The sequence below is a fragment of the Geotrypetes seraphini genome, chromosome 1 (genome assembly GCF_902459505.1).
Source record: "Geotrypetes seraphini chromosome 1, aGeoSer1.1, whole genome shotgun sequence".
Lineage (NCBI taxonomy): Eukaryota > Metazoa > Chordata > Amphibia > Gymnophiona > Dermophiidae > Geotrypetes > Geotrypetes seraphini.
Genome location: NC_047084.1, coordinates 177126100 through 177148941, shown reverse-complemented (window position 1 = coordinate 177148941; position 22842 = coordinate 177126100). Strand labels below are relative to the sequence as shown.

The window sequence follows — 22842 nt, the reverse complement described above, 5'->3', positions numbered from 1 at the left end:
GGGAGCTGACAATCAGGATGTGTAAGAGAAGGGGGCTGGGGGCAGAGAAGGAGGCTGCAAAAGGGACATTTGAGAAAAGGGGGCTGGGGCTGGAGGCTGAAAGGGAAAAGAAGGGGGCTGGGGGGGCTTAAAAAGGGGTTTGATGATGCGGCTGAAAAAAGGGGACATGTGAGTGAAGGAGGGTTCTTGGGAAAAGAGACTTGAAGTAGAAGGCTGTTAAAAGAAGACAGTTTGGAGAAGAGGGCTGGAGCTTGGGACTGCAAAAGGTGAGTTGTGAGAGAAAGGGTCTGGGTCTGGATTTAGGGTCTGAAAAGGAAGACTGTTGTGATAAGGAGACGCTGAGAGTGCTAGAACTGAGTGCTGGAAGAGCAGGTATGAGAAGGGGGTTAGGGATGGGAGCTATTAAAAGGGAATGTGTGAGAGAAGGGAGCTGGGGATGAAAAAAGGAGAAGGGGGCTACAAAAGGGGACATGTGAGAGAAAAGGACTGAGACTGAAGCTGGGAGCTAAAAAGGGGGTATGTGAGAGAAAGGGGCTGAAGATAGGAGCTGGAAGAATAAGTGAAGATGCAGAAGCAAAGGTTGATGGGGAAAGAGGGAATGGAGAGGGAGTTCTATGGAGGTGAAGGACAGAGAAAGGGGACAGATTTTTAAGTTGGTGAAAAAAGGTGGAAATAGGGAAGGGGAAATGGGAGCCTGAATATGGGGGCAAGACATAGGAAGAATAGCCATACTGGATCAGAGTAATCTATTCTAGCACCCGTTAATGTAACGGGCTCAAACACTAGTAAAATGATAAATTTTCCATATGTTGCAATGTTGTAACTTTTTATTTTGAAGCTGAAGTGGAGTAGAGGAGCAGCCTAATGGTTAGTGCAGTGTACAGAGATCCTGGGGAACTGGGTTCGGTTTCCACTGCAGCTCCTTGTGATCATGTAAGTCACTCAACTCTTCATTGCCCCAGTTAGAAACACTTAGGCCCCCTTTTATCAAGCCGCATTAGGATTTTTTTTAAAATTGCTGGCCACTGTGGTAAAAGCTCTGACACTCATAGAGTTCCTACGAGCATCAGAGTTTTTACTGCAGCAGCTAGCGATTAAAAAAAAAAACCCTAACATGATTTAATAAAAGGGCCTGAGATTGTGAGTACACTAGGCACAGAGATGTGTACAGTGTTGCATACATCTGTAGTGTTATAGAAATGATTAATAGTGGTACTACTCCTCAATTTATGCGTAAAAGACTACTTTCTAGAGATCCAAATTATTAGCGTCAATGTGGCCAAGTGGGAATTTTACTCCATATTTGGTGGACTTGCCCTTTGGTTGTGAAGTTTAGTCCCATATATAAGAGAATTTTAGCTGTATGACAAGTATACAGCTTATTTTTACTAAAGATCTTTTTCTGCTTAATTGGATTTCTGATACTCTAAGATTGAAAAACGTATTATCTTGAAATGCTGTATTTGCAGCGAGGTCTTTAATTGCAGCTAATTGGAAATCTGCTTCTGTTCTATCAGCCACTAGATGGCAGCAAAGCCTTAAATGTATTTTGTTCTTGGAACAATTAACAGTGCTTAGACATCGAAAATATCCAGAGGTTTCTTCTATATGGTCTACCTTACAACTTTTGATAGCTTTGAGGGTTTTACTACAGCTGATCCTTCTAATTTTGCCTCCTAAGATGATTGGGGGAGGGGATGGTAGGGCATATAGGACACAGCCCGAGAGCACCTAAGCAAAGGCAGAAGGATACTGATTATTCAACTCGATCTCTCTGCAGCATTTGACCTGGTAGATCACACCATACTATTACAAATACTGGAAGTCATAGGAATCTCAGGCAGAGTACATACCTGGTTCTAAGGATTCCTACAATCAAGATCTTACAGACTCAAGACAAATGATCATAAATCAGACTCCAGGTCCAACTCCTGCGGCATTCCCCAAGGGACTCCACTATCACCAACGCTTTTCAACCTCTTTATAGCCTCCCTTGGGTCCAGTTTAGACAAACTAGGTGCAACATCATACAGCTATGCAGATGGCATCACCATTCTCCTTCCCTTCGACCTGCCAGTCCCCGCCACAACAGAAAAACTGCAAAAAACACTAGAAACAGTGGAAAAATGGATGAAATACCACAAACTAAAGCTGAACACAGACCAAACAAAATTTCTACTACTAGGAAAGGACAAAACCCCAACCATAACAGAATTAGAAATAAACAGTACCAAGTACCAGATACAGTCTGCCCTAAAATTCAACAAAACCATCCAGAAAGCCTTTGGAGTCATGCGCAACTTGAGACAAATAAGAAAATTCTTAGAGAGCAATACCGTCTCATAGTTCAATCCCTTGTCCTGGGACTTTTCGACTACTGTAATATCCTCTACCTGCCATGCCCCACAAGCATGACAAAAACAACAGCAGACAGTACAAAACACAGCCCTCAGACTGATCTACTCACTAAACAAATATGACCACATCACCACCGCATACCTAGACTCATACTGGCTCCCTACACAAGCGTGAATACTTTTCAAATTTTACTGTATATTATTCAAAGTAATGAACGGCACCACCCCCTCCTACCTAATCGATTGCCTAAACCAGAACAAATCAACCAGACCTAGGAGAACTCAGACCCCATTTACTCACCCCCAATCAAAGGCACACAGGCCAAGAAGATGTACAACAGCCTGCTAGTAACTCAAGCAGCAAAATTAGATCACCACCTCTCAAACATACTGACAACTTTGACCAACTACAAAAAATTCCGAAGGGAAATTAAAACTTTGCTATTCAGAAAATTTATCAAGAAAAACTAAAACATCTTAATTGTTCCTAATCTTGTAATTTTCCAAGCAAATTCTCAACCATGTAATTAGCACCTTATCCTGTAACTTTTCCTGGAAATGTCCAGTTATCTTCTTCTGTAATCCGCCTAGAACTGCAAGGTATAAGCAGAATAGAAGTCACTAATGTAATGTAACTTTAGGGGGAAAATTTATTGTTTGCAATTACACTTCCCCCTCCTTATTCGCGGTGACAGGGGAACAGCATGGCAGCAAATACAGAAAAACTGCGAATAAAAAAGCCCTAAAAAAGATACAAAACCACGAATAACCTGACCTGCAAGTGTAGCGATTTGCTCCGTATAACGCTGGGAGCATTGATTTTCTCCGTGAAATACCAGGAGCAGCGATGTCCTCTGTTCAACGCTGGGAGCAGTGATATACATTTGGGGGCGGAGCCAGAGAATGAAAAACTGTGAATAATCAAAGCTGCAGTTAATGAAACCGCGAATATGGAGGGGGAAGTGTACTTATTCTGGATAGAAGTATTTTGTATGTGTTGTTTAATTCTTCTTTAAAATAAAATATCAAGCGAAAAAAAAGAAAGCAAAAAAGAGAAACTAGGACCAACATTCTTGGAAAAATAAAATGCCTGGACAATAATGGTAGTAAAAAAGTATTCTATTTTGAATTTATTAGGTGCAATATGTTAACTATGGGAAATGTGCATGACAGATGTCTTTAAATGCATTTTTGTTTTTATTTCTCCTATGCTGAATTACGGTACACACCTAGGGCTCCTTTTATCAAGCCGCGCTAGTGGGGTTAACGCACGCAACTTTTCATCACGTGTTAACCCCTGCGCTGGCTAAAAACTACCGCCTGCTCAAGAGAAGGTGGTAACGGCTAGTGCGGCTGGTGGTTTAGTGCGCGGTATTACGTGCGTTAAACCGCTAGCGCAGCTTGATTAAAGGAGCCCCTAGTTTGACTTCTTGGGATTCCCAATTCAATTTCTGTCTTCTGAGTTGTGTTTCAAATTTGTGATCCCTTGTTCTGTATTTGGTGAGAGTCTGTCTGTGTGTTTTTGCGAGGTAATGGTCTGGTATTATGCTTGCCTGCAGTTTCTATTAGAATTCTGTAGAAGTTCCACTTGTTCTGTTTTACCAGTAGTAAGTGTATTGCTGTTCTAGGACCCTTAAGTAGGGTTCATGTTGTTTGAATGATAGAAATTTGGGCAACTATTGTATGGTAGGCTTGCTACATGTATGTTGAGATGGGATTTTTCAAGTTTTGTATTATTTCACAGTGCGCCTGGTAATGGAGAGATTTATATTGCTTTTACTTAGATATAATTTTTTTGGATGATAACTTCAATGGAGAAAATGTTCTAGTTATGAACTGCATTTACTGTAGGAGGGTTTTTCTGGAAACAGAACATACTTACTGTTAATTCATAAGAACTGCCATATTGTATTAGACTAAAGGATCATGAAGGTCTTATAGGAAGTGTGTCACATAGGCGAGCATTGTCTGCCAGGTGAGTCCCGCCCCCCCCCCCAAAAAAAAAAAAAAAAAAAAAAAAAGTTGAGAACTACTGGTCTAGGCAATAGACCAATATAATTTTGGAGTTTAAGATACAGTAATTAAAAATAGAAACATGAATCAGTGATTACGTGGTAATATTGTACTGTAGTTCAAATAAAGTGGGATGGATTTAAGAGAGGAGAACCAGCCATGTATAGTACAATGTGCAGACTATGGGGCTCATTTTCAAAAAAGATAGATGCCCAAATGACAAAATAAACAGGCACTTGGATGTCTTACTAGTCAAAATGTCCAAGCGGGCATTTTCAAAACTGACTTTATGGACATCTAGTGAGACTTCTTACCCGCTGTGCATCCAGAGTAGAAATAGGCATGTTGGTAGGCGTGCCATGGTCAGGGAATGGGTAGGCTTTGGGTGGTCTTAGACTTGGACGTCCTGCAGCTATAATTGAACCTTTCCCAGGATGTCCTAAACAGAGCTTAGATGTTTTCAACTAGACCTGTTTGAGAAGCATCTAAGTGCCAAAAGGGTACACGAACTGACCACATGACGACTGGAGGATTTAAGTAATGAGCCCTACACACTCCCCCAGTGGTCACTGACCCCCTCTCACCCTCCTAAAAATATGATTGAAACAGTATATACCTGGCTCTAGAACAGCAGCTCTTGGTATGGGAAGGCCTAGTAGAGCATCACACAAGTGTTTTAAGACAGTAGTCAGGTGGGTGGGCTAGTGAACCATAGAGAGGAGGAGCCAGGTCCATAAGTCACTCTAATCACTACATTTATGGTGGAAAGTGTGAGCCCACCAAAACCCTATTGTCATATAGGTGCCATTGCAGCCATAAAGGCTATTGGGGTAGTGGACAAGTGAGTATAGTAGGTTTGGGGGGAGTTAGAGGGCTTACCATACATTATAAGGGGGTTATGGTGAGATGTACTTCTGGCACTGTTTGTGTGAATTTCACAGCAGTGCCTTCTAATGTGCCAGTCCATTAGAAAGCTGGCCCCTCCAACATCCAAATGAGCTTCATTTGGACGTTTTCAACTTGGAGAGTATTGTGGTTGAAAATGGAGAATAGAGTTGGACATCTAATTGGACGTCCTGGTGTCCAAGATGTCCAACTAGATGATTTAAAAAAATAAAATAAATTGGGGGACATCCAGTATTTTTGAAAATGGACCGTTCTGAAAGTCCAGTTTTGGACATTTTGTGGGAAACGTCCAAAGTCAGACTTAGATGTCCTATCGAAAATGCCCCTCCACGTGTTCATGTTGCAAGTCTAATTCAAACTTCGATGGTGGCTTAATAAACTTATTTTATTAAGCTTAAGAGATATACTAAAGACAGCAAAATTCCAACCAAGAGAAACCAAGCAGGTTCTTTTATTTATAACAGTTTTTGAATTCTTAGTACAGTATAAACAATTGAGTAATGTTTCTGAGTGTGAAAAAAATAATGTGAAACCACTTTCTTTCTTGTTGCCTTTTAATAGTCTTCAGTGTCACCAGCACAAATAGCAAGCAAAGCTGCCTCATAATGTCCTGAAGCAAAATGCTGCAAGACAAAGACAATAATTAGTTATTATTATTATTATTTAGGTATTTATATAATGCCTATCAAGGTTATCTAGGCATTTTTTACAATCAGGTACTCAAGCATTTTCCCTATCTGTCCTGGTGGGCTCACAATCCATCTGATGTACCTGGGGCAATGGAGGATTGAGTGACTTGCCTAGGGTTTGAACCCACAACCTCAGGTATTCTGGATTCTTTTCAGGCTATGACAAACATTACCCAACAGCCCTTCCACTGGACCAAAGACTGACCCCTATGGCACACCTCTGGCAGTGCCTTTATCCTCTAAGCACACTCAGTTTAACACAAGGATCTCAAAGTCCCTCCTTGAGGGCCGCAATCCAGTCGGGTTTTCAGGATTTCCCCAATTGACATTGGATAACCTGGACATACAGATGATTCAACTGGACACTACAGACCTATATTCTCATTTGTGTATGCTGGACACTACAGACATATATTTTCCCATAGCCAGGCCCTGCCTGTACCTTGCTGTCTGTAAACATCTGCAGACTTTGCAATGCTAACAATGATGTTCTTGTTTCCATTCCCTGCTGGGAGGATATCCCTTCAAGGTTCTGCTGAACTGTTATCAGTGCTGTATGACTTCATATGCAAGCACCATAGAAAGCCATAAAACTTTTATAATGAGCAAGGAGCCCTGCTCATGTGGGTGTAACGAGATGAGAGAACTTGGTACCAAAACATTTGCTCCCTGTCTCTGAACCATGTTATGGGAACCAAGCATGGATTGCTGAAAGGTCACCTTTGCCAACTTTTCATCTTACAAGGACATAATCCCGAATATGCACAGGATTGTAAAACCACTAATTAGCAGCTACATGTCTCAGTGCTGAAAGAAGAAAGTTCACCAAGAGTTCTCTGTTTCTGCAAGGCCCCTCCCTTACTGAGGGGGGAGGGATGGAGGTGAGAGAGGCGTGGAATGAGAGGGGGAGTTAGATATACATTATTTTATGTACCAATAGGGAATTACATAACCAGAATTCGGGGATGGACTTTCTTGGAACAAAGGAAGAATTTCCAAAAATCACGTGTATTTTAGGTAGAGCCAGAGAGATTCACTTACTTATGCTACGAGGATCTGCTAGCCCCCTGCTAAGCATAAGGGTGCAAGTTCTTCTCTCCATTGCATATTCTGAACTGACAATACATTTTTCAGATATGTCTCTGCTGCTGTAATACTGTAAGTTTTTATACTAACAATAAACAAATATTGTCTGTTTTGGAAGATACAATGCCGTCTTGTAGTTATTCCAATGAGGTAAACAAAGCAGCCTTTACTTCACAATCAATATGCATTGAAAGCAGTGCATGCACATAGATCTCATACATATTCATTGGGAAATCCTGAAAACCCGACTGGATTGCGGCCCTCAAGGAGGGATTTTGAGACCCTTGGTTTTAACACAACCCTCTGTCACTTCCCATTCAATCAGTTTCTAACCCAGTCAGTCATTTATTGATTGGGAGGTGAGTGACAAACCATAAAGTACATGGGGACAGACTTAAAGATCCAAATGCTGTACCCTGGGGGAAAGATGGAGTAGAAGACAAATGATAGAAGCATTTAAATATTCTCAAAGTACAAGTAAAGGCACAGAGGTTGGACCTCTTTCAATGGAATGATGGGATCACAGGATTCAAGTTTAAGTTTCAAGCTTATTTAGGTCTTGATATACTGCTTTTATAAACAAAGCAGTTTCCAATTTATACAAATTATTTTTAAAAAATTTAAAAATATAAAATAGAGGGAACAAATTCACATTTACAGTACAGGCATAACATGATACATATGGGCAGATGGGGAAGATACATTGCTTAAAATAAAAGAAAGGGGAGTCAAAATACAAAAAGAGTAAATGGAATCTTTAATGTAAGGCCTGATTAGAGCATGACATGAGGAAAAAATTTGTCCCCATCACTACCCCACTGTAAAGAGGACGCAGAAGTGCTGGGCAGAGCAGCCTTCCCCACCTGACATCAATTCTGACGTCGGATAGGAAGTTCCAGGCCAGCCAATCGCTGCCTGGCTGGCCCGGAGTTTCCTCTCCGATGTTGGGTGGGGAAGGCTGCTCGGCCTGGCACTCCTGCATCCTCTTTACGGCGTCAGGAAGCAGGGAGAGCAGAACTCAGTGGCGATGGCTTGGGGGCCTGTTCCCCAATTGTGGTGGCGGTGGCTTGGGGAAGGGCAGGGAGAAAGAAAGGGGGCAGGGAGACAGAAAGAAAGAAGGGAAACAGTAAGAAATGGGGGACAGAAAAAAAGGGGGTGTGGAGAGAGAAAAACAGGCAGAAAGAAAGAAAGGGGGCATGGAGAAAGAAAGAAAGGGGGCATGAAAAGAGAAAGACAGACAGAAAGAAAGAAGGGGCAGGGAGAAAGAAAGAAAGGGGGGTAGGGAGAGCAGAAGAAAAAGTTGGGGGAGGGAATGAAGTCTGGAGATGAGGAAGCATACAGGAGGATGAAAGAAGGGAAGAAATATTGGATGCACAGTCAGAAGAAGAAGAAAGTGTAACCAGAGACTCATGAAATCACCAGACAACAAAGGTAGGAAAAATGATTTTATTTTCAATTTAGTGATCAAAATGTGTCCGTTTTGAGAATTTATATCTGCTGTCTATATTTTGCACTATGGCCCCCTTTTACTAAATTGCAATAGCGGTTTTTAGCACAGGGAGCCTATGAGCATCGAGAGCAGCGCAGGGCATTTAGTGCAGCTCCCTGTGCTAAAAACTGCTATCACGGTTTAGTAAAAAGGGAGGGGTATATTTGTCTATTTTTGTATAGTTGTTACTGAGGTTACATTGCATAAAGCCATCTGCTTTGACCTCTTTGAAAACCCCCCAGAATATAAATAATTAACATTTTCTCTGCGTACAGTGTGCTTTGTGTTTTTTTAAAAAAAAATGTTATTATTGGTAGATCATTTTGACTTGGTCATTTTAAAAGTAGCTTGCAAGCCCAAAAAGTGTGGGCATCCCTGACTTAAAGCGATTAGGAATAGGGGTGTCATATTTTAGTATAGTAAAATCCGGACCCCTATACCCACCCCCCAAGTCTCACCTTAGCCTCACCCTAGTTCTGCCCCCCGCTGCATGCTCTTGTCCGTCATGCGTGGATTTCCTCCTGCCTGACGCAATTTAGAGGAGGCTTTTCAAAACCCGGACAAAGTGACAGGTTTTGAAAAGCCGTCTGGAGCCCCAGACATGTCCTCGAAAAGGAGGACATGTCCAGGGAAATCCAGACATATGGTAACTCTAACTGGGAGGCTTTATTTGTTTGAGACATCTTGTCTGGAACCCAGTATTTTTCCGGTACAGCACTACTGCAATGTTTGCGAAGTTTCCAATGGATGACATGTGCCACTTTGTTGTGCTTCTCTGTATAGAAATTTTATAGTATCAGAATTCTGTAGCCAGTTACAAGATGAGGGACCATTTCCAGCTGTTTCTTACAGAAACTACAAATAACTGTTGCACCAGCTTTTTCTATCCACTGTCTTGGTTTGCAGCTATCAATTGTTCATCCTTAGGTGTCAATTCACTTTTCTGTAACCATTCACGTGTCCAGTTTTGAACAGGAAATACTTCCTGCAGTAATATCTTCTAACTCCCACTCCACTGTATTTATGCATTTACCCCTTTTTTCCCCCTCATTTGCTGATCTAATTCCTTGAAGATTTTTTTTTCTTCCTTTACAAATTCTGATGCTTCCTTTCCTTTTGTTATTGGTGGATTCTCACTCATAAGAACATAAGCAATGCCTCAGCTGGGTCAGACCTGAGGTCCATCATGCCCAGCAGTCCGCTCACGCGGCGTCCCAACAGGTCCAGGACCTGTGCAGTAATCCTCTATTTATACCCCTCTATCCCCTTTTCCGGCAGGAAATTGTCCAATCCTTTCTTAAACCTCTGCCCTATTACGCCCTCTGGAAGCGCATTCCAGGTGTCCACCACTCGTTGGGTAAAGAAGAACTTCCTAGCATTTGTTTTGAATCTGTCCCCTTTCAACTTTTCCGAGTGTCCTCTTGTTCTTTTATTTTTCGAAAGTTTGAAGAATCGGCCCCTCTCTACTCTCTCTATGCCCTTCATGATCTTATAAGTCTCTATCATATCCCCTCTAAGTCTCCTCTTCTCCAGGGAAAAGAGACCCAGTTTCTCCAATCTCTCAGCGTATGAGAGGTTTTCCATCCCTTTTATCAAATGTGTCGCTCTCCTCTGAACCCTCTCGATTAACGCCATATCCTTCTTAAGGTACGGCTACCAATATTGGATGCAGTATTCCAGATGCGGGCGCACCATCGCCCGATACAATGGCAGGATAACTTCTTTCGTCATTGTTGTAATACCCTTCTTGATTATGCCTAGCATTCTATTTGCTTTCTTAGCGGCCGCTGCGCACTGTGCCGTCGGCTTCATTGTCATGTCCACCATTACCCCCAAGTCCCTTTCTTGGTTACTCTCATTCAATAATATCCCTCCCATCGTATAGTTGTACCTCGGGTTTCCGCTTCCCACATGCAATACTCACTCCTTTTACTTATCAAAATGCTTGTGCATGTTTAATGATGGAGATGAATTCTTGATGTTTACTATCATATTTCAACACCTTTTGTGCATTTGGATCTAATGATGCTGTTAAGTAAGCCTTGAGGCCTATGACAGCAGCTCAATATATAAAAGCTATTCTATGAGACCCATTTGTCCTTTTGCTCAGGGACCTCAGGGATTGTGCAGTCTTGACATACACCAATTCTTATAAATGATTTCATGGGCATGGAGGAGTTTTCTCATTTATTTTTCAAGATCTTTAAGAGCTATATGAGAATGCAGGAATTGCCAGCTGATTAATGGCTTGTGCCTTATTCCATGATATCAATGCACACTTCAATATCAATTTTAATCTCATATAATATTATTTTTATTATTTTATTTTAGAATTTCCGCCATTTCGCCTACCTTATGAAATGTTCACTGACATGAACAGCATCTTCCATCTGCTTCTCATGCCAGTCTCGGCTCCCTTCTGATGTCACTTCCTGGTTACAGGAAATGGCTTAAAACAGATGCCAACATAGGAGTTGACTCACAGCAGTTCTGCTTCAAATACCATCTCTGTCTGTTTTCCCCTCTGAGGCCTGTCTGATATGTCTGATATGGGGTGGCTCTACAGCATAGCCCCCTCCCAAGTCACTGAAACACACAAGCCCTTCCACCACTACAAATTGGTGTCCGTTCAGATGGGTCCTATAATATTCTTTACTGATCTTTTCTCTCTGTGATTTATGTTTGATTGTCACTCCTTCCTCCACTCCTACATCAGTGAAAGGGCTGTTTTTAATTTTGTTCAACTTTCTTCTGAGAAAAATTACCCCATATATCACTGCATCTTCTCCAGCTTCAGCCACCAGGTAACAACTTTGCTGTCTTTGCAGCAGTTCCCAGCTCCAGTTCCCAGACACCAGCTTCACTCTTATTGCAACTCCATGTTCCAAACAGGACAGGAGAGCAACCTTCTTAAGTCAGTAGCAGTAGCACCCAGGTCAAGTGATTCAGAAGCATCTCTACCTCTACTACACCAGCTTCCAAGTACCTCTCTGTCTCTCTGAATCCTTCCTCCCTCCTTCCTCTGTCCCCCTTACTACCTTCCAGCCTATGTCCCACTCCTCCCCCGTAGCCACCCAGCCTGCCTCCCTCCCTGCTGCGCCGAAGCCTGGCCTACCGCCGATTCTTCTCACAACACCCCCACCCCCACCCGGTCCACCGCTGCCGCAAGCTGCTGCTTCCCACCAGCCGCCGCAACTACAGGAAAGGAAGGTCCAGGCGCTGGCCTACAAGCCTTCTCCCCGACGTCAATTCTGACATCGGAGAGGATGTTCCGGGCCAGCCAGGCAGTGATTAGGCCTATTTTTAATAGTAAACTCTCAAGAAACTTATCCAGCATCTACCAATCCCTATGGGTAACAGTTAACTGAGAGTCTACTGTATATATATAAGTAATTTATTTTATTTGTAAAAAAAATTTTCTATACTGTTTAAGAACTAAACGGTTTACATCAGTTAAAACAAACATAATAATTATGACAAACTAAAATCTTAAAATCGACAGGGATTATGACTTCCTTCTCAGTGATTGAAGAAAATCTTTCATCTGACTTTGGTCATGAGATCTATTATATTTGAATAATATAATATTACTATAAAGTGTTCTTTAGAAAGAATTACCTTTATGTCATGAATCAGAGATTTTCCGTATTTTTCCTTGTACCGTCTTCTTATGTTCATCAGGTCTATTTCGCTTCTGGCAATCAGAATCCTTATCACTGTTTTATTATGGAAACCACAGTCCTAAAAAAAAAAAAAGTCATACACTCTTGTATGAAAAAACCCCACACCTTTGAAAAGGGTAGCTGTGTTAGTCTGATGTAACAAAAGTGACAGAAGCAGATGGCAAGCGGCATTGGTCTAAGTGGGATCTGATACTCAAAAGCTCATGCCCTCTCCTGTTGAATCATCTGGCTTAGCCATGTTGAGGTTCTTGGCACTTTCTCCCGTGATCGGACACCGCAGTTCTTTTTTTTTTTTTTTTTTTTCTTTTCAGGTTTGTTGAGGGAGGGATGGACTTTTCATTGGGTCTGCCGGGGGCCACCAGAGCACGGGCCTTTGGCAATTTGGAGTTACGTCTTTTAGCTTCTGTTTGCTTTTGGGGATGGGGGTGGGGGGTTTGTACGGGGGGAACGGGAGGTTTGGGGGGGGGAGTTCGGGGCTGGGGGGCTGTTTCTTCTGTTTTGCCTCTATAACGCACTGACTTGTGTATTACTGGAAGCTTATTCATTGCCATTGTTGTATTTGTTATTTGATGTTTCCTATTCCTTCTAATAAAAAGATTTGAACATAAGATGTCACCTTTGTGTGAAGTTATTACATATTAGACATTCATTATATTTAATGAAATACAGACAGTCAGCTGATACTACAATACAGGGTGCCTACAAAAACACTCCTTGAATTTAAATGGTTACAAAACCAAAATTTATTGGAATATTCTTTCACCTTAGAGGCTACAGTTTCATCAACTCATAAAGTTTCATATGGTACATACATTTGATTTGCACCCCACCTGTTACTCGGCAAACATCGATGTGATAATCGAGCTTGGACCAGACTCTCCAAAGCATATCCAGTGTGATCGCGTTTATAGCTTCAGTGATGTGTCAGTTGTGGGTAGTGGAGGCGCGTACACTCTGTCTTTCACTTACTCTCAAAGGAAAAGGCACAAACAATAATGTCCGGTAATCTCGGGGGCCAGTTGAGGAGCACCTGGTCATTTTGTCGCATTGCATTGTCTGAAGGTTGTAACTTCTGCACCAACTGCAGCTTATAAGGGTGAAAGTGCAAGCAATTGTGTAAGATCTTGCTAACTGCTTTTTGGGACTTGTATTTGGTGTCATCTTATTTATAAACATATTCCAATAATGTAGTGTCTTATCAACAAACCTTCCCTTCCAGAAAAAATTTTTTTCTTCTTTTTTAGTAGTCCAAAGTATGTAATACATATATCATGGCTGCTCATTGTATGGTGATTAATCCGAAATTCTTAAAAAGCCTTGCCTGGAGATGGAATTCAATAAGGGGGGGTCCTATTTTACGGAGAGGGTAGTGGATGCCTGGAATGCGCTCCCGAGAGAGGTGGTGGAGAGTAAAACTGTGACTGAGTTCAAAGAAGCGTGGGATGAACACAGAGGATTTAGAATCAGAAAATAATATTAAATATTGAACTAAGGCCAGTACTCAGCAGACTGGCACGGTCTGTGTCTGTATATGGCCATTTGGTAGAGGATGGGCTGGGGAGGGCTTCAATGGCTGGGAGGTTGTAGATGGGCTGGAGTAAGTCTTAACAGAGATTTTGGCAGTTGGAACTCAAGCACAGTACCGGGTAAAGCTTTGGATTCTTGCCCAGAAATAGCTAAGAAGAAAAAATTTAAAAATTTAAATTGAATCAGGTTGGGTAGACTGGACGGACCATTCGGGTCTTTATCTGCCGTCATCTACTATGTTACTATCTGTTTATTGGATTAACCCCCAAGGTGTCTTGTGTAGGTAGTCCCAAGTGGGTTTTACCACCTGACCGCACCATTACATCATACACCTCTCCAAAATGTCAAAACTATACATTAAGAAACCGTGATACTAAAATCAATCATTTTTAATGTGACTACTTCATTCCCGACGGAGCACTCCAGTTTTCTGCTTCTTCAGGGGCTGCCACTTTTGAGTCTCCCAATGTTTATCTCTGCCCCGATCTACGTGTGCAACTTAATTGATTAATTGGCCTAATCGAGGTCAATAATTGGCAATTAACAGTTTGTTATTGACACTAATTGGCACAAATTAAGTTACATGTACAACTTGAAAGTGCAATTCTATAAAAAGTATGCGCCAGTTGTGTTCACATTTGAAAAAAAGTAATGGGTAGGGAATAGTGCAAAGTATAGACAGTAGAAGTAAATTCTTAAAATCGACATATTCAATTACTAAATTGAAAATAAAATCATTTTTCCTACCTTTGTTGTCTGGTGATTTTATTTTTCTAATCCTCTTTACCCAGACTCTGGTTGCACTGCCTTCTGTCTGTGCTCTTAGCTCTGTTTCTAGGGCCTTCTTATGCATTTGCTCTATTTCTCTCCTTACTTTCTGCCCTACACCCACCTTTATAATCACAAAAAAACTGACCCCCTGAAGGTAATCTGTCTATAGAGGGTGATCAAAAAATGTATATAAAATGTTCAGAGATATGGAACTCTGAAGGGAAGGCTGAAAAACCTCCCTGTGTGAAGAGTTCACCTTCCAGTCATTGAAACTTCATAAAAGTTTTTGATCACACTCAAAGACTTGAAAATTCAAAATGATATTGAAATAATTTTTCACTGATTCATAATATTTTGAAAAATTCATCATATAGTGAAAAATTCTTTTAATATCATTTTGAATTTTCAAGTCTTTGAGTGTGATCAAAAACTTTTATGAAGTTTCAATGATTGGAAGGTGAACTCTTCACACAGGGAGGTTTTTCAGCCTTCCCTTCAGAGTTCCATATCTCTGAGCATTTTATATACATTTTTTGATCACCCTCTATAGACAGATTACCTTCAGGGGTCAGTTTTTTTGTGATTATATAGTAACCTCTTTCTGACCTTGGTATTTATAGTATATATCCCTGAATTTACTTAAGGAAATATAGTTCTACATCCACCTTTGGCATCAACTTTTTAATATTCAACTGTTCAATTTTTCTGTTCTTTCTCAAATATATGTACTTTTCCATGTCTTCCCCATGTGAACCATCTCCTCCCTCTCTCTGTCCTTCCCCTCCATCCATGTGTACCAACTCCTCCCTCTTCTCCCCTATTCCTATGTTTTCTTAAACAGCAGTTTTCCATCTCATGTTCCCTTCCCCATCCCTGAGCACCATCTCCTCTCTATCTCTCCCCTTCCTCTCCATCCCTGAGCAGCATCTCCTCCCTCCCTCTCCCTCTCTGGTGGTCTGACATCTTTCTCCTCTCCTCTCCTTCCCACAGTCTGGCTTCTCTTTCCCTTCCTTCTCACCATGGAGGAGAGTGTGGCATGGGTTCAAACCTCGCACTGCTCCTCATGACCCTGGGCAAGTCATTTAATCCTCTACCAGAACAGATAGGGAAAATGCTTGAAGTACCTATATATAAACCATCTTGGTGGGGGTGCAGGCACCTCTCTATTCCCCCATGCCACGCTTGCACCCTCACTTTCCCCGTACCTCATTAAATCTTCGCCAGCGTGAGCAACTTCTCCAGCTTGCTGCTCTTGCCAGCCTGACTCCCTTCTGAAATCACTTCCTGGTCGCAGGGCCAGGAAGTGACATCAGAGGGAAAGCCAACACTGGTGTGAACAGCAGGCTGGAGAAGCTACTTGTGCTGTGAAAATTTAAAGAGGTATGGGGGAAGGAAGAGCATGAGTGTTGCATAAAGGGTAGGGAAGGAGCGGAGGGGTGGAAAGGAGGACACGGGGTGCCACCACCCAGGTGCCTTCTACCCTCACTGCGCCACTGATATAAACTACTTTGAGTGTGGTTGTAAAACTACAAAAAGGCAATATACAAATCCCTTTCCCTTTGTGGTCTGGCATCTCTCTGTCCTTCCCTCCCCCTAACTTAGTCTGTAATCTCTCCTTTTTTCCTTCCCCCTGTAGTAGTCCGACATCTCTCTCCTTCCCTTTTTTCTCCTTCCTGTGAGCTGGTATCTCATCTCCTTCTCCTCCCTTCCCTGGACTGGTATCTCTCTCTCCTTACTCCTCCAGTAGTCTGACATTTCTTTCCTTCCCTTTCCACCTTCTTGTGGTCTGGTAGCTCTCTCCTCTCCTTACCTTCTCTCCTTCTCCCTACTGTGGTCTGGCAACTCTGTTCTCCCCTTCCCTTTCCCTTTCTTTCTGTCATCTCTTTCTTTCCTCCCCATCCCTGTAGTCCAGCATCTTTCTAGTAACCCTCCCCCTGTCACCCCCCCCTGCGATCCTTCACTCGATAACCCCCCATGGATTCCAGTATTGCTCATCCTTCTCCTTTCCAGCAGTTGATCTTTCACTCTTCAGGCTACCAGAAGTGTGAATGAAATGAACACGCTGCCTTCGGTGGCCTGAAAGCTTTTCCTCTGCTACTGCTTCCTATCTATGTGGGGACAGGAAGCAGTAGCAGAGGGAAAGCTTCTGAGCCACCAAAGGCAGTGTGTTTACCTCACTCATGCTGCTGGCAGCTCGAAGAGTGGATCCTGCATAGAGAGGGGGGGGGGGGGTGGAACCCCTGACAGGTGTGCAGGCTGCCCAGAAGGCTGCCATTGAATACTGCTCCGCGCGCTGCCATTGAATACCACTGCCCTAAATTCTTTCTGAAATTACTTGTGAAAAGTTATCACTGAAGGTGCTGTGTCTGAGAGATCAAGCAATGGTTATAAAACCTTGTTAAGGCGGTGTGGGCTCCTTTAAACCTTCATAACTTCTAAGTAACCAATGCATTATCAAAATAAATGCACTTATTAAAAACATCATCTTTTATTCAGATCACATAGAAGTGCTCTATTATTGACTGATCTCAGAACAATCAAGTACTACTCAACACGACCCTATCAGAATCAAAACCAATCAAATATGGTGTTCCCCAAGGGGCTCTACTACCCCTCTATTATTTAATCTCTACATTAGACCCATCCTAGACATAGCCCACAAACACCAAATCCAGATTCACTCCCAATGACATCCAACTGTATCTACCAATGAGAGAAATCTGCAACTCCCAGATTACAAAACTCATGAACTGCCTCTCGGAAATCAAAAACTGGATGTCCATCAACAAATTGCAACTGGATGCCTCCAAAATGGAACTCCTTTGGATTCACAAAGAGCATTTCACATGCATCTGACCCACTCTGCTCTGGGAATCAACTACCATAACTGCAAAGGACCATGCATGCAGCTTATGGATATTCCTATCTATCACTTTCCAACCATATCTCTCCTCATTCTACTACTTGCGACAATTCCAAAAAATAATGAACTACTTCTCAGAATCTCACTTCAACATATCTATGCTTCATCCCCTCCTGCATGAACTACTATGATGCGCTATTCAAGGGTCTTACAGCAAAGAATATACTGTACAGCATCTCAAACATGTACAAAATGCAGCAATCAGACTTCTAAAGAACCTTCATGCCCACGACCCTGTCTCCCAGGTGCTATTATCATAGCTAAACGCTGTGTCTTTAAGGGCTTAATACTAGCCTACAAATCCCTGCACAACATGGCGCCAGACTACGTCAACTAAGCTTTCTACAAACGTGCTGAACAGACCACTCTGCTCCCAGGAGGAAACACACCTCCAAATACCCCCTGGTCATGCTTTTCAACTACAGAACACCAGATGACGATCCTACTCCCATTTCTTACCAAACTACTGAAATCAACTGCCCCCGCAGATCAAATCCCTCAAAAGACTTGAACTTTAGAAAAGCATTAAAAACTTACCTGTTCACCTAATCCCTTGACTACTGCCGTATAAAAAATAAAAAAGAAATAAATGTATACAGGATCCTCTGTATATGTCAAGTTAGGATGAACACGCATTATAAGTATGGCAAAATGTAACCTGTCTTGACTGTATATTATGTATACAGTCCTATAATCCATCCATTGTTGGGGAGAACATGATAGAAAATGAAATAAATAAATAATTCACACCCAACTTGCGTGCTGGGATTTTACACCTGGTGTTAGTTGAGCGTCCTTTATATAATGCCATTCAGTACTGTTTTTTTTTTTGTGCCAATTTTTCAGGTACTATAAACTGAATCTAGCCCTTAATGCAGTGGTCTCCAACATTGTTTATAGGGTCACAGTGTGAATATGAGAAAGTTGTGAGGGCCACCAAAAGATTTCAAACTTACATATGCCACTAATTTTGTAAACCGCTTTGACTTCTTGTTTGGATTGGGTATTAAACATTAAAAATTAATGCTAATATTGATTCTACAACTCTTCAAGGATATACTTTAAAGACTCACTTTATTTTGGATTGTCAGCAGTAGCAAATTCCATAAATGAGACACCCGAGTAACACACTTTAGAGATTGTTTGCAGTGGGGTAAGATTGAAATTAACACATTTACAGGATTTGAAGAGTATTTCAGCTAACTGTTTGAGGGCCAAAATGGAGGACTTTGGGGTCTGCACCCTATGCTATTTACATGCATTAAGACTATCATTATTTAATTACTTACTTCAAATGAAATAAAGTAACTGAATGTACATAGTCCACATCAATGAGAAGGGACAACAAGAAATTACTTAATCAAATATTAAACTAAACTAAACCTTAAGTTTATATATGGCATTCTCTCCATGGAAGTGGAGCTCGGCATGGTTTACAAGAACTTAAAATATAAGAAGAGAAAGGAAAAGGTTTACATGAGCTTATATATAGAATGGAAGAGTAAGGGGGAAAATAGAATTACATGTTAGAGAAAAGCTGAGTTTTCAGTTGCTTGCGGAATAGTTGGAGAGAGCCCAGGTTCCGCAGAGGGATAGTAAGGTCGTTCCAGAGACCTGTGATTTTGAAGAGAAGAGATTTTCCCAGTTTACCTGCATATAGAATATCGTGTAGAGAGGGGAAGGATAGTTTATATCTTTGGGTGGGTCTGGTGTAGTCAGGACTCGAGGAGTTAAAGGATAGTGGGATTAGGGGAGGAAGGATGCCGTGAATGATCTTAAAAGCCAGGCAGGAGCATTTGAAATGGATTCTGGAAATCACTGGGAGCCAGTGAATATTGGACAGGAGTGGGGAGACATGGTCAGATTTGCGTTTTGAAAAGATCAACTTGGCTGCAGTATACCGGGCTACAACCTACTTCGTTGTGACAGGGAAGGTAAATTGGGAGGAGGTGTAGCGCTATACACCAGGGAAAGCATCAAAACTACCAGAATCATAGATGTAGGATACACCGGGGAATCACTCTGGGTGAACCTGGCCAGAGGGAATGAAAAATGCCTTTACCTTGGTGTGATATACAGACCTCCCAGGCAACAGGAAAACAAAGACATGGAATTAATCGAAGACATAGAGAACATCACACTACACGAGGACACAGTAGTGCTGGGAGACTTCAACATGCCCGATATAGATTGGAACACACTCACGGCAACTACAGGTAGCAGTAAAAGAATATTAACCTCCATAAAGGGTGCACATCTCAAGCAAATGGTGCTGGAACCCACCAGGGACCAGGCGATACTGGACCTGGTACTCACTAACGGGGATAGCGTCTTAGATGTCTCGGTGGGTGATACACTGGCCTCCAGCGACCATAATATGATATGGCTCAACCTCAGGAAAGGTTTCTCTAAGTCAACCACAGCAACAAGGGTTCTCAACTTTACAGGCATGGACTTCAACCATATGGGAGATTTCGTCCATCAGGAGCTATATAAACAAACAAAATCTGACAATTTAGAGGATATGTGGTCGTCTCTGAAGTCTATCCTACATGAAGCTACAAACCGATACATAAGAACAGTAAGTAAAAGCAGGAGAACCAAAAGACCCCGATGGTTCACTAAAGAAATTTCGGACCTAGTTAAGAAGAAAAAGGAAGCATTCATCACCTACAAACATTTAGGGTACCAGGGGCGAAAAAGGACTACCTAGACAGAGCTAAATCTGTCAAAAAAGAAGTCAGAGAGGCCAAACTCCGAATGGAAGAAGAGCTAGCACGGAATATTAAGAAAGGGGATAAAACTTTCTTTAGCTATATTAGTGACAGGAAAAGAAACAAAGTTGGGATAGAACGGCTGAAGCAATCGGACGGTAACTTTGCAGAATCAGATTCTGCCAAGGCAAACCTACTAAACGAATACTTCTGTTCAGTCTTCACCTGTGAAGCACCAGGAGCTGGTCCACAACTTCAGACGGGAGATAACCAGAAAGACCCGTTTCAGGATTTTGAGTTTACGCCTAGTAGCGTCTACAACGAACTATCAAGACTCAAAGTAAACAAGGCCATGGGACCGGACAACCTACATCCCAGGGTGCTCAGGGAATTGAGCGAAGTCCTGGCGGAACCATTATCTGTGCTTTTCAATCTTTCCTTACACACAGGAAGAGTCCCCTTGGACTGGAAAACAGCTAACGTAGTTCCACTCCACAAAAAGGGCTGCAGGACAGAGACAGCAAACTACAGACCAGTGAGTCTCACATCTGTAGTGTGTAAACTCATGGAAACTCTGATTAAACAGAATCTTGACACAATCTTAAACGAGGATAACCTACGTGACCCCCACCAACACGGGTTCACCCAGGGTAGATCATGCCAATCTAATCTGATTAGCTTTTTTGACTGGGTTACTAGACAACTGGATGCCGGAGAATCACTGGACGTGGTATATTTGGATTTCATTAAGGCATTTGATAGCGTCCCACACAGAAGGCTATTGAACAAGTTGAAAACGATGGGGTTGGGAGACACTCTAACTACCTGGGTTGGGGATTGGCTGAGCGGTAGACTTCAAAGGGTGGTGGTGAACAGTACCCCATCCAAGGCGTCGGACGTGATCAGTGGGGTGCCCCAGGGCTCAGTCCTGGGCCCGATTCTATTTAATTTATTCATAAGAGATATGACGCAAGGACTTAAAGGAAGGGTTGCACTGTTTGCTGATGACGCCAAACTTTGCAACATAGTAGGCAAAAGCGTATTACCTGACAATATGACACATGATCTACTACTGCTGGAAAGATGGTCAACTACTTGGCAGCTAGGCTTCAATGCTAAAAAATGCAAGATAATGCACCTGGGCAAGAGTAATCCGCGTAGAACTTATGTACTGAATGGAGAAACATTGGTTAAGACCACTGTAGAACGCGATCTAGGGGTGATTATTAGTGAAGATATGAAGGCTGCCAATCAAGTGGAAAAGGCTTCCTCCAGGGCAAGACAGATGATGGGTTGCATCCGCAGAGGTTTTGTCAGCAGGAGACCTGAAGTAATGATGCCGTTATACAGATCCATGGTGAGGCCTCACTTGGAGTACTGTGTTCAGTTCTGGAGACCACACTACCGTAAAGACATACTAAGGATTGAGTCGGTTCAACGAATGGCGACAAGGATGGTCTTGGGGCTCAAGGATCTCACGTATGAAGAAAGACTAAAAAAGTTGCAGCTGTACTCACTTGAGGAAAGAAGAGAACGGGGAGACATGATTGAAACGTATAAGTACATCACGGGACGCATCGAGTCGGAAGATGATCTCTTCAGTCTCATGGGACCCTCAAACACCAGAGGGCATCCGATGAAAATCAGGGGAGGGAAATTTCGTAGCGACTCCAGAAAGTACTTCTTCACCGAGAGAGTGGTGGATCATTGGAATAGACTCCCATCGCAGGTGATTAAGGCCAGCAGCATGACGGATTTTAAGAGGAAATGGGATATTCACGTGGGATCTCTAGGGGAGTAAACTCTGGGGGGCGGATAATTGGAATGGGCAGACTTGGTGGGCTATAGCCCTTTTCTGCCGTCTTTTTCTATGTTTCTATGTTTCTATTCTGGATAAGCTAGAAATATGGACTCTATCTCCTATTCACACCAGCACTTCCTTATATATTTAACACATCCCATATATCCCATACCCCACTACAGAAACTTATTTTTCAATCAAGAATATCTCAAAATAAATATAATAGACTAGTCTTATAGCCCGTTACATTAACGGGTGTTAGAATATATGTGTGTCTGTCTTTATTTCTTTCTCTCTCTCTCCTTAGCCGCTTTCTGTATTTCTGTCTTTCTTTCTTTCTTTTTCCTCGGCTGTCCACCACCACCCCTTGCCTGCTCTCTCTGTCCATTCTCCCTTCCTTTTACCTCCTCTTTGTCCACCACCACCCCTTCATTGCTCCCTTTATCCAGCAGCAGCAGCCCTTCTCCCTTTGTTTTACCTCCCCCCCTGTCCAGCAGCACCTCTTTCCTGCTCCCCCTGTCCAGCAGTAGGCCCCCCATCCTTTTTCAAGTTTCAAGTTTATTCAAGTTTATTAGGATTTGATATACCGCTTATCAAGGTTATCTAAGCGGTTTTTACAATCAGGTAATACCTGTCCATCAGCACCTCTTCCACTGTCCATCAGCACCTCTTTCCTGTTCCCCCTGTCCAGCAGTAGGCCTCCCTTCCTTTTCCTGCCCCCCTGTCCAGCAGCACCTCTTTCCTGTTCCCCCTGTCCAGCAGTAGACCTCCCTTTCTTTTCCTGCCCCCCTGTCCAGCAGCCTCTTTCCTGTTCCCCCTGTCCAGCAGTAGGCCTCCCTTCCTTTTCCTTCCCCCCTGTCCAGCAGCACCTCTTTCCTGTTCC

The 22842-nt window shown here is 42.5% G+C and overlaps 1 protein-coding gene across 1 annotated transcript in view; it reads right to left on the bottom strand.

Moving 5' to 3' along the window:
- Positions 1–5789: 5789 nt before the first annotated feature.
- ANXA10 (annexin A10) overlaps positions 5790–22842 on the bottom strand; it is a 166647-nt gene continuing 149594 nt past the window's right edge. The window contains exons 11-12 of the mRNA XM_033958721.1: positions 12159–12281; positions 5790–5899 (exon numbers count right to left, since the gene is read on the bottom strand). Coding sequence (XP_033814612.1) covers positions 5831–5899; positions 12159–12281 — 192 coding nt within the window. The 3' untranslated portion in view covers positions 5790–5830. The remainder of the gene's footprint in view (positions 5900–12158; positions 12282–22842) is intronic.